Raw genomic sequence first — 12,903 nt, 5'->3', positions numbered from 1 at the left:
TGAGGCAACAAGCAACACCTCGGGCTCTGTATTCAGTAATCTTGTCCCTTGACTGATACTGCCAATTCTAGGTTTCCAAAAGCTTCTTTCGCACGACACGATCTACTTACACCAATCCGCCCGAGTGTATTTCGCAGCAAGCCTCCGCGTGAACGCCGTGTACATCATCTCGAAGTCGCCGACTTTTACCAGATTTACAATCGTGGCACACCGTGTCTTTCTGATAGAGATGAGCACCGATTCAGAGTTCCTGGCCATACAAGAATTCCACAAAGCACACCAAACTTGCTGTTAAAAACGAGGATATTGAGCTAGCCCGCTTTGGTCTTTCAGTGACACATTTACGAGAATAAGGAGGAAAATACATTACTGGGTATAAGCAGATTCAATTGACGTCGTTGAAGAAAGCCAGAACTTGGATCCATGAAGCTCAGCAAGGCTATTCAATGAGCATTCATGACCCTAGAGCTCAAATACGCTAATATCTCTGCATTCCCTAGTGCAGTTCCAGCGGTCCTATCTCTAGCCCGACATGTAATACCTTCCGGGATCGTTGATTTCATCCCAATCCCAAGTGTCTTTGGCAATCATCGACGGCCATTGAAGTAGCATTCTGCGCGGTGGAAACTGGTCATACATTGGAGGGAACTGCTGCTCCTCTCCGGGAGAAGGCGGAAAACCCTCCCAGGTCGCTCCAGGTGGGAAACTCGGATCGGCATATGCCAAGTGAGCAAGATGGTGGTAGGGAATGGTTCTTCCAGGCAAAGCTTCCTCGAAGCTCCACGGCTCGAGAGAGGAATGACCATTGAATACATTCATTTGTCCTCTTTCTTGGACGGGCAACTGACAGCCACGTGAAAGACTGCCCTGTGGTTGTGGAGCTATCTCAGAGATCAATAAAAGATCTATTGCCTGACGTGCAGTCATTTATTCATGTCCAAAGAGAACACCACTTCCATCCTTTGTCAGGCTCTGCAGGGCCGAAATAGAAGTACAGAATACAAAATCAGTGACTTTTTGAACAAATGCCCGCTTTGGGTCGTTGTTGTGAGATCTTCTAGAACTGGACGATCTCAAGTGGTATGGTATATTGTCGTAGACGTCAATTAAGCCTCGAATGGTTTCAGGAGTCAATTTAAAGCCCATCTCATTCCGGGATATCATGTCGATGTGTACGACACGAGCTTGGATAAAGCGGATTTCTGATTGAGTTGCTTGTTGCATCCCGACGTCTTTCCTGGCTCTATAGAAAGCTTGAAACAGATCGGTCACGCACAGTGTCCATATGGCGGTGTCGGGTGCTAGTATCATATTCAGCAGAATACCCTGCCCGGAAGAGTCCCTTCGCCGGTGGATCCTGCATTTTGCCGGCTTTGCGATAGCTATGATCTTCGCCAGCCTTTCACTAAACTCAGGTTTGAGCACTATGAGCGGTTTGTCACGAAAAACAATGCCTTTCACTGAAGCCGGGAGTATAGTGCGTGACATGGCCGGCCTGGGGTACAGTGGGATGAACCTCGCTCGTCGCGTCAAGCGGGCTGTATCCCCTGCATCAGTGGCCCGTGGCAAACTCATACGACGCAATCAAATAGGATTGTCAACCTGGCCAAGTCAGTTCAGAACTAGTCTGGTTGTCTCATTACCGAGCTAAAGAGTGATTCTGGGCCCCAGCAGCTAAAGCGATCCACTCTTCCAAATTAGATACCGCTTATTGGCTTGTTCCGCCAATGAGTCTAGCCTCGTGCCTCGCATTCAATTGCCTAGAAGGGATAATTCATTCTTTTCAGCCATGTTGGATTTTCCTCCAAATATTGAGCACATCAACAAGGGATGTCGATATCGACACCAGGTCTCATTGGAAAAGATCAAAGCATTGCAGCGGCGTGACCTTATCGCCAGTCAAGGCAATCCTGGAGATACTCAGACTTGGAAAAAAAGACTCGCACCCGGTGCGCCGAAGGCAAGAGTGGTATCAAAGGCCGCGGAAACATATTCACGTGTTTCTGAGGACCGGCGAAAAGAGTCAAGATCAACCAGAATGTATTTGCCTCGTATGAGCCGTAAGTACGGCAGCCAAGTAATGTCCTGGACAAGTAAATTTTCACAAAATTCGTCGTATTGAAAGTCTCTGTAATCTCCAGAGCTTCTACGCTCCTGGGAACCGGGTGTGGGCTCGCATATGGTGGCTAATGCACCAGGGCTTCCATTTATAGGCCCCGGGCCCCTTGGAGTTTCTTTGATTACCAAATCATTACAGATGGGTGCGCGCCCATTTCAATGTAAGATAAACCTGCGAGTGAATTGCGTGTGCCGATCGTGGTGAAGAGCCATGTCAATCTCTTCCAGATTGCCCCCTCTTTGGGGCTCTTGCAGTGAGTATCATCACAGTAATGCATACTCCATTCCAGTGGCACCTTGTTCACGCTCTTATTCTGCCACATTGTTTGTCACTTCAATGTCCAAATTTGCATCTTCGTCATCAAAACATGTCCACTATACCCCCTTCACTTCCCCCGACCTACCGCTCGCGAGGTCTCGAGTCCCTTCCCTGGGTTATTTTATTTGAAATTGCTATATTGCTGGACGACCGTGATTTCGTCCACCTAAGCCGTCTTAGCAGGACGCTGTATGCCTCTCTCTGGACTGATCCCATCGCACGCAAGATCGTTGAGGTCAAAAGACCAACCCCCCTTTCGGAAGCCGAAAGCTGACTCTACACAGAACTTTCTCCCGTTTAGCAAAGAGGCCCACTGGGCCAAATATCGGAAAGACTATTCCTACCAGAAAGCTATTGAACATCGTTTAGAATACACGAATCAGTCGCTACGGCGGCGCCATATTCCGTGGCAATCTTAGCCTATGGAACCGACTTTCTCTACAATCAGGGGGTGCTTTGCTACCGGATAGAAAGCGAAATCCGTCTGCTGGATGCGCATGCTGTGGAAAAGCGGGAGCGCGTCCTGGGCTTATCCGTGGCTCTCCAGAGCGTGAGCCCAGAATCGATGGGCGCGGATGCTGTAGGCCGCGTGTCGTTGCTACGCTACGCAGATAACATCCTCGTCTTTCGGGTTCACGCCGAAAATGATCGAGCCGATAACAATTGGGCCGCTGACGATCAATCCGAGAATGATTTGTTTGATGATGACCTATCCGAAGATGATCTGTTTCAGCCCGTGAATGATCGGGCGCTACGCGACTTGATCGTAGTGGTTGACATGACCAGTCATCTGATCCGCTTCTCAAAGCAAATCCCTTTGAAAACTCCCGTTTTTGTCCGGCAAAGTGATACCTATCTTTGGTATGGGATTTTCAGAGCGACCGATATCTCAAACGGTAGATGGATTGTCTATGGTGTCGACCTTCGTGCCGCGGAGCCAGAGCCGATCGAAACTTTTCGTATACAGGCTGCGAACGGTGCTCTTGACCAATCTGTCTGTTTTGAGATGTACAAAAAGCATCTCTATGCCGTATCTATCCAGGATGGAGAACTATTTCTCGTACTACCATTGCTTCTGCAGTGCTCCTGGCGAGAAGAGTGATAAGCTTCGTGTTTGCAACAGAAGTCTGTGGCGCCGCGAGCATTCCGAAGGTTCCATCAATGAGTGGTGGGCCAATATGTCAATCCGGACAGATGAGATCACTGGCCGACCGGTCATCTTGGAATGCCGTCGAGAGTGGGCCGGCAACAGACGCGAGCACCATCGCACCTACTACTCACAGCCACTCCCAATACCAGAGGAATTCCTTGCTGAAACTGGCGAAGAAGCCGCAACGGACGAATTTGAGAGCGATCCTCTCGAATCTGAGCTGTCAAACCGGCACCGCAATGAGCACAGGCCAGCAAAGCGACTGCGTCATGAATTTCATGCGGAATATGAGCCAGCCGACAGCCCAGAGGACCGACAAGAGTTCATTCGTGCACGCACAAGACATTGTAGCTACAATCTAGCTGCTTGCACCTATATTGATCTTGTCAACGATCCACTACCCAACAGAGTGCGGCTCCAAGAACGTCTCCGTCTCCGCACCAGGTCTCGAAATCATGAGGATTTCATTGATGAGAAAGACGCACTACTTCCGCACAACCTACTTTCGAGCACCACAAAATGCAATGAAGGCGAAACCCCCATAACAGGCTTGAAAAAACGCTACGACTCTCATCGCACCTACCTGTGGCCTCCAGAGAACGCGTCAGTCGAGCTTCGCCGGCTCCTCTGTCCTCCCAGTTCCTTCAAGACACTGCGTGCTGTCTCAGATGAGCGTTCCATGGTCTACTCTGTACGATATCCAAATCTACCAGCAAACTATCGGGCTTTGGTTTTAGTCAGCTTTGATCCACAGATTGGTTTCAGCTTTCTGTCAGCATTGGACGACACAAAGGATTTTCACAAGAATCATCGATTTCCCTCGCTGGCGATGATAAAATCACCGGAGCCGTCGCTCCTGAGAGAGACAAACCCGCTTTATGAGCACATCCAGTGGGGATATTGGTTACGATGACGTGGGTGATAGGCCGAGGTTCATGGACACTTCAGCTGTGTAAGATAGACAATGTGAACTATAGAAGCTTCAGTAATGACATATCTGAATGATCGATAGCCTATTTTCTTGAAAAAAGACCATCAGAAGGCTTTTAAGCTCAATTGCAGCGCTGAAAATTCTTACCATTTGCGTTCCAGAATTGGTGCTGAGCTGCCGCTCCGTGCACCACTTGACGACACTATAGCACGCTATACGACTAGGCAACCGCGGAGAATCGGCGGGATCAGGCACCAAATTATCGCGCCCATGACAATATGACTCGGGGGTCTTCTATATTGTCGAGTGAGAGGGCGATGAGTAGGACTGAATCAAGCAACAGCATCGCGGGTACTTGCCAAATCGGGATCTCTTCTGGGCAGACCAGAGCCGATTGGACAAGGAGTCACCTGCCGAGTCTCCATGAATGTGCGCATGTGATCATTTCAGCTGGTACGTGCGAAGGCTAGGAGGCTTCCACGACTTTCTCAAGACTACTGAGTCGGGCCCGGGGCGTAGTGGCTTCGGGACCCTCCTTCTGGATTCTAGAATCCACCTCCTAGACCGCTAACCATCAAAGCTTCTACCCCTACCACGAGATGCATTATCTTCGTCGCCATGACAATGGTCAGGCGCCTTTGTATCACCCTGGTGTGCGTTTGACCGCAACTGAAATGAATGCCCCTATTCATGACCTACAAAGCCTAGCTCCGAATTTATTGTGAGACTTTTAGATCAGATCAGTTTTATTATTAGGATGCTTCTTCGCTTCATGTATCTGTGGTATACACAATAGCTTTCAACACGACACAAGAGTTTATCATGAAGAGTTCAAGTTAACATCTATAAGAACACTGCATGCAAGAAGCGCTCCACTTCCAGCACAAAATACCCCTCAACCCATTGTACGACTTCAATGGTAGATTTTGGTAGTGGTGTGAGTGGAGCCTTCGTTTTTATGTAACGACGTCTGCGCAGAAAACTTTTGGATTTTAAAGGCCGCTCCGGAAACGGGCTGGGTTTCGCAAGCCGGTCTGATTTCGGAAGTCTAGCCTCCAAGAAGTCAAGGAGACGGCAAAGCTTCGCAGGGGACGAAGACTCACCGGTGATCATCACGAATTCAATGGCGACGCGATTCATTTGCAGGAGAGATTCACGATCCTGACTCAGACGATGAACAGCAGCGTGACGAATTGCGGACACTGGTCCTTTCATTCTCAATAGAGCGCGACTCGCTTGGCGGAAGGCACTGTGCTGTACTCGGGTCTTATTCCTTGCCAAAAATATGAAGAATCTGTGTAGCTCTAATTCTTCTGGGCACGTCCACCCGTTCATGAGAGACTTCACCGGCAGCCATTTGTGAGCAAACCGAAATGTATGGAACTCAAGGTGTTGCTGTATGGCTTGGAGGATTCGATTTTGGGCGCGAAAGGGAATTTTTCCTGATCGTATTCCCAAGAGTGAAGAGAGACTCTCCAGAACTGTGATTCAAGTTCGTTAGTTAATATTCGTATTCGCAGAAGATGTAGATTTGGAACTCACTCGAGATGGCATCGATCTTTCTTGGGCGAGACATTGTGATTGGTTTCGATGTATTAAAGAAGATGGAGAGAAGTTAGCAAGCACAATGAATTTATTGTGGCTGCTCACCGTTGCTTCGCAGGACGTGATGATGTGGCTGCGTTGTATAAAGGGCTGTGAATATGATCTCGATTTGATACAGATGATGCAAGTACGCTGCGTTTACTTCCTGGCATATCTTGTCTCATAGGTTGTTGGTGGTTGTGTTGACTTTGCAGAGGAGAAAAATTAACACTGATCTGCAAATGATGTGCGCGGCAAAGACCCCTGGACCACTGAAGCCTGACCGTTCAGGGTTTGAAAATGAGTCCGTCGTGCCCTGACTATCAAGGTGTGATGGTAGCGTTGCAATATCAGGAGATCGACCAGAGATCGACACGGACCCAGCTGACGTGCCATGGTAGCAACGAAGGCTCTTCGGAGTTGGACTCTGCATGGGCGGCATTGTTGGGATCAACGAGATTCTGCCCTCCCGCATCGAGCCAGGATCAAGCCAGGACATTGACATGCTTCTCGGACGAGTATGACGACTCTGCACAGTCCAGAAATGACTGCTTCTCGACTGCTACAAGTCCACTCTTTTTTGCTTGCTCGTAAAGGTAAAGTGCAACTGCTGAAAGAGAGCGCTCGTTCAATCAGAGAATCTTTGGATGCTGCCCAAGTTAGTTCAAAAGCACCATGGAGCAAAGGCAGGGCTCCGTGGTACTCCTTTGAATGGTTCTGCAGTACTCATGGTGGGGCCGCGCGGTTCTGAAACGGGATCGACGCTGCCCGAAAATCCCGGCTTTGGCTCTATTTGCCACCCCTTTCTTTGACGATCTATGGCAATGGGATTGGGACATATTTGCAGGAAGATGAGAGCCATAATATTCCCGAGTGTTCCTACTTCAAGTCTTCCACCGGGAAAGTTCGACAGACCCATCTCTGTTGCTGTAAATGGCCTAATTGTGTGACGAGTGTGGTTCGAGTCTAGCAGAGCTTGGGTCCCACATCCAGAGTGGAGAATTGGAGGGCCCAGAACGGAATGATCGCTCGGGAACACAAAGTCTAAATGACACGTGGTGTTTATCCCATGGGTCAGGGTCCACGACGAACTCATTTTTCACACCGGAAACTTTTTGGTATCCTGTTTCTTGACCCAAGTGTCGCGTTTTTTATGAAAGGCCGCGTAGCAGAGGCAGAGCACAGTGCTGGGATATCTATGAGAAGTTTATTAGTGAAGTAAATTTCACGTTCCCAGTCTGATACCGGTTGGAATTACTACGACGCGCTTATCCGGTCTTTATTGCTCTTCTATGACCACTCCCTTGATGGCTGACACCACAGCTCACAGTCGGTCGCAGTTCTCTTCCAAATAATCACGAAGGTCTGGACCCGGCTACCTTCGTAGTATAAGTAGCATTCGCAATGCTCGATACCTGCAGTGCACCTCACTGAGAAGGATGCACTAAACTTCAGATATCTTCTCTGATCATGAAAACTGATCAAGTCATTGCCACAGAAAAACTTGACACTCGGTTCGCAACGCATCGCAGCGATCGGGTTGTTCCGCAAACCTCACTCTTCCGGAGTGACGCCCGCTCTCCTTCAACCCTGGTCTAAGATCCAGTCGTTTCGAGCATTTTACTTGATACTACTCACTGGGTTTTCAGAAGGACGTAAACAAGGACAACATGCGCTGCAGAGGCTTTTCATCGTTGCGCGACAATAATTTCAATGGTACCTATGATTGCACGTGCATAGCCGTTGCGTTTAGCCCTCTTTGAATGCTCTATTGTAATACATATGTCGCAACTTGCAATACAACTGCGTTGCATTGCCACAGCGATCATATCCATGGTTTCCATTTCATCATTTCTGGTACCCAGTCGCCAGTGTAACCCACCGCAGGAAATGGTCAGTCTAGATGATCGATTTGATGGAACCAATGGCTGGTCCCCTTGGCAACATGAGACCAACCACGGATCCATGGGGGGTGTGTCTCCTGGCCAAAGATTTCCAAGTAACTTTTCCAATGCCCTCCCAAATCAGTGGCCGTTTCTATGAATTTGCGCAGGGGGTTTCTGTGAAGAGACGTAGCCGACTTGACATAAAAGGCGCGAGATTTCCGGCCCAAAAAAAATCAGGACTTTCCTCCTCACACTCCCGTGTGTCATGGTTTCCATCTCTTGTCTGCAGGCTTGGGGGTCTCCGTGGCCACGGGTCCGCAGTACAAGCTCTGCGTCACCAAACATGCTTCGCAGGATAGGTCTGCGTCATCAATATGCCTCGCAGGAGGGCGCTGCGAGAACAAGTCCACCCCGCAGGATAGGTCTGCGTCATCAATATGCCTCGCAGGAGGGCGCTGCGAGATCAAGACTACCCCGCAGGATAGGTCTGCGTTATCAATATGCCTCGCAGGGGGGTGCTGCGAGAACAAGACTACCCCGCAGGATAGGTCTGCGTTATCAATAAGCCTCGCAGGAGGATACTGCGAGAACAAGCAACTCTAGCCAAGTGCAGGCATCTCTACGTGGTGCTAGGGACCAGTATTCAATGCTCGCTCTGCAATTGAAGAAGCCAAGACCTGCGCCAACATCGATGTTTCACCTTTGTAGGCTCGGGCCACGGGCGAAGAGTCTGGCATGGCCATGAGAGCCCATTCCGATGCCTGTTTCAACTTCAAGATAGCATTGAATAGAGAATGAATAAACCCAGCATATTGCTGTTCCTGATTCCGCCGTGCATAGTAGTATTACGTCCAGAACCTAATTTCCCAAGATGTATATATACACACGTAGAGGATGTATACACACACGTACAGGCCGGTCAGCTCGGTCAAAGACCATCAGACTTGGGCAAGGAAGCATTATCTACGTCTATCGAACAGGTCAGGAAACCTGAGATGACTGTCGAGGTTGGCGTTGGTGGTGAAGGGGTAGATGCGGTGATCGATAGTCCCCGGTGGCAAGCAGTTTGTAATGATGATAGTTGACTGAGCGTCGTGAACCTCAAATGAGCGTGCTTGTACGTTTGACCCAGTGGTGGTGAAAATTGGAGTCTGTTTTGATAAACAATGGAGCATATTTTCAAAAAAAAAAAGTGAATGAGCGTGCGTAGACAGTTGAGCCTTTTCTCATCAACAGTTGGATGAGCGTCCATGATCAGTTGAAAGACCATTCGTAAACATTTGACCGGCTTTTTAACAGTTGAACTGCTGTGTAAACACTTGAACTGCTGTGTAAACAGTTGAGCTGCTGTGTAAACAGTTGAGCTGCTGTGTAAACACTTGAACTGCTGTGTAAACACTTGAACTGCTGTGTAAACAGTTGAGCTGCTGTGTAAACAGTTGAGCTGCTGTGTAAACACTTGAACTGCTGTGTAAACAGTTGAGCTGCTGTGTAAACAGTTGAGCTGCTGTGTAAACAGTTAAGCTGCTGTGTAAACAGTTAAGCTGCTGTGTAAACAGTTGAATTATTGTGAACAAACAATCGAGTGCGACTTCATGAACAGTAAAATGATCGTGCGTGAACATTCGACTGAGCTTCCGTAAATAGTTGAGTTTGCTCAGATAAAACGTTGACTGGCTTTCTGAAATAGTTGAGCCTGATCGGAAAACAGTCACCAGCTTGGAATCGGTGACCAGCACTGACAACAATTTGTCGATGATGACAGTGCCGACGCGTCGACAAGCAGACTGTCAATGCTGAGTCTAGACGCGTTGACAAGCGGTGTCGCTCAGGCGGTGTGTCACCCTTCGCCCACACTTCGTCCGACTCGGGAAAAGACCCCACCAACATCACTGTATTTTTCTCAGGCCAACAGCCGTTGTCAAGTCCTTCTAGACAGGAAATAGAGTCTGAACAAAGGGCTGGCAGTTGTGTACAAAAGGAAAGCTACATCATGTCGTTAACTTGGGAGGCCCTACACCAAGAATCCAGTTGGCTAGAGCTTCCCTGTTCATACTTGTTGTGATATAAGGCTGGTGCAGATCAGGAACCAAGCCGAACCACCGGAATTAATCCCGAAGTATGTATACGAAGAACCAAGTTGATTTCCAATCAACTTGATCTTCTCGTTGTATATATAGCCTTATTCTTCCCTCTCAAATAAAAAAACAAGACAATTCACACCTCTGAACTACAACAGGTTATGAGCCCGGAAGCAAAATCTCGGGTGCCATCTCTACTCATCCGAAAATTATCTTAACCATCGTGATTATATATCTACCCCGCTTTCGCAGTCATCACTATGTCTGCTCTGGTTCACGACTCTCCGGACCGAGCCGTCACGGCCATCGAGCCTCTGACAGGAAGCGATAATTACGCAACCTGGAAACGTCTTATGACCTCCTACCTCAAAGCCAGGCAGGTCTGGGATGTTGTGTCGGGCGACCTCCAGCGTCCTGACTGCTTGTTCAAGTACGCCAAGCCTATTACGGCAGACATTCATCCTTTGGTGGAACCGCACCTCGCGGGGGCGGTGAGACAGCGCGCCATTGAGGCGCGCCTCGAAGTGGAGGTCCAGGCATTCGAGCGCCACCGTGAATGGTCGCGCCGCGAAGCTGAGGCCTACCACACCATTTTCCGGTATCTGTCCCCCCACATTAGCATTCATGTTGCGGGACTTGAGACGTCTCGCGACCTCTGGAATGAACTCGAAGAACGGTACCGGCGAATGGAACTGGCCACGTTCTGCGAGTTGTTTGCGCAGCTTCGTGAAACCACTGGCGAGCGCTGCGGCAGTGCCCGCGAATTTGTCGATCGGGTACGGTTGCTCGTACATCGATTGAATGCTATCGTGCCCGGATCCATTGGCGATCGAACGCACATTGCGATCTTACTGACGCAGATCGGACCGGAATACATTCTAGTTGTGGATGCCATTCAGAATGACAAGGATCCGGTGAATCCGACCACGATCGGAAATCGTCTGTCTAATGCTGAGCAGACAGTTCGGAGAAAAGAAGCTCCAACACCCTTGCAGGCAGCATCTGGCCCGTCTGTCAATACGGTGCAGCAGACTGCCAAGAAATGCAACTATTGTAAAAAGCGCGGCCATGTGGTCGCGCAGTGCTGGAAGAAACAGCGAGAAGGACAGTCGTCTAGGGACCATGCCCTGAAGGCTGAGAGGAGTGTTTCCGGCTCACCAAGAACTAACTTACAAAAGATACCATCAAGCCAGGTGGAAGATTGGCAGGGCCCGCCGACTTCCAAGAGACCGAGGATCAATATCGTGAGGGCGAGGGTGACGACCCTTTATACCCACGCACCGCAACCCCGGTGGATCCTGGACTCGGCCGCCACCAGCCACATCTGCTGGGACCGGAGCTGCTTCAGCAGTCTGCGGCCCCACCGCGAGATGTTGGACACGGCGGGCGATCCAGTGGAAGCCGAAGGGATTGGTACGGTGAAGCTCACGCTCCGGGGGAAGTTCAACCAGCCCCTGGTGCTGAAGAACGTGTACTTTGCGCCACGCGTCGGGATGAACCTGATCAGCGTGCCGAAGCTGTTGCGAGACCGCTACTCGGTGGTGGCGCACCCACAGAACGTCTTTGTGCAACGCCGAGGACGAACCGTGGGGACCGCCTACCACGCGGAGGAGGATCTACTGATCCTGCGGTGCCATGTGAGCAAGAGATCTCGAGAGCGAGTCCAACTGGCGAGGGCGCCGACGACCCATGACCATGCAGATTCCCTGGAACCGCAGGCGGTGGCCATGGACTTTGACGATCCTCGGGAGTCAAGTGGCGTAGAATGTACAGCGCCAACCTCTGAACTCGGTGGTGAAGCTGTGATACTCGAAGAAGATGTGTGCACAGGAGTGGACCAGGCCTCCGAAGCGTTGTGGCACGCTCGGATGGGACATCTGAACCGGGGCGACTTGAGGGTGGTCCTTCGGCAGACCGGCACTCCGTACCGACCGCTGACGCAGGCGCAGCTGCTGGCAACGCCGCAGTGTCCGGCGTGCATGTCGGGTAAGCAGCATCAGAAGAGGAACTCCCGCGCAAGACGGCCACGTCTGCATTCAACGAGAATTTTCGAATTGATCCATTCGGACATCATGGAGATGCCGATGGCCAAAGATGGCTCCAGGTACGTGATCACCTTTACTGATGATTATTCTCGTGGCTCGTGGGCCTATGCCATGAGATGGAAGCATGAAGCGCTCCCGAAGTTCCAACATTTTGAGGCCTGGGTGCACCGACAGTTCGGCGCCCAGATCAGAAGATTCCTCACCGATAATGGGAGAGAGTATCTGCCAATTGGAACACATCTCGAATCCCAGGGAGTTGAGTTCGACACCTCGCCGCCATACTGCAAAGGGCAGAATGGGCTGGCCGAACGCACTAATCGTACTATCCGGGAGCGGATCAACACGCTCCTGTCCGATGCGAACCTTTCTCCTTCCTGGTGGATCGAGCTTGTAGACACAGTGGTCTACTTGAAGCTGCGTGCACCAGCATCGATCTTACGGAAGAAGACACCGTTTGAAATTCTATACGGGGAACCGCCCTCGCTCTTGCATCTGCGACGGATCGGCTCCCGTGCATGGGTCTTGATCCCTAAGGAGCATCGAGCCAAACTCGGACCGAGATCATCCGAGTGTCGACTGCTAGGCTATTGTGAACCGAATCAGTATAAGCTCTATGAAATCCATTCAGGAAAGACAGTCTTTTCCCGTGATGTCGATTTCGATGAGAGGACCCCGGTGGCGCCACTCATCGAGGGGGAAACAGGCAACGACCTCCCGGACAACGCTCCTCCATCACCTGTCTTTCCATCAATGCCAGGTTCAGTCAGCGGGCTGCCGACACCACCTACG

The 12,903-nt window shown here is 50.3% G+C and overlaps 2 protein-coding genes across 2 annotated transcripts; one reads left to right on the top strand and one right to left on the bottom strand.

The window, feature by feature from the left end:
- Positions 1 to 2,486: 2,486 nt before the first annotated feature.
- On the top strand, positions 2,487 to 4,500 carry N7520_001682 (uncharacterized protein; the record flags this gene model as incomplete). The annotated part of the gene is made up of 4 exons (XM_057135617.1): positions 2,487 to 2,672; positions 2,722 to 2,800; positions 2,857 to 3,445; positions 3,519 to 4,500. 4 exons carry the CDS (start codon positions 2,487 to 2,489, stop codon positions 4,498 to 4,500), a joined length of 1,836 nt encoding a protein of 611 aa, XP_057001553.1.
- An 861-nt stretch (positions 4,501 to 5,361) lies between these two features.
- Positions 5,362 to 6,094, bottom strand: N7520_001681 (uncharacterized protein; the record flags this gene model as incomplete). The annotated part of the gene is made up of 2 exons (XM_057135616.1): positions 5,362 to 5,999; positions 6,061 to 6,094. 2 exons carry the CDS (start codon positions 6,092 to 6,094, stop codon positions 5,362 to 5,364), a joined length of 672 nt encoding a protein of 223 aa, XP_057001552.1.
- Between the last annotated feature and the right edge of the window lie 6,809 nt (positions 6,095 to 12,903).

This window comes from Penicillium odoratum (assembly GCF_028828045.1).
Source record: "Penicillium odoratum strain IBT 22623 chromosome Unknown utg000001l_segment0_segment0, whole genome shotgun sequence".
Classification (NCBI taxonomy): Eukaryota; Fungi; Ascomycota; class Eurotiomycetes; order Eurotiales; family Aspergillaceae; genus Penicillium; species Penicillium odoratum.
This window is presented reverse-complemented; position numbering and strand designations above follow the sequence as displayed.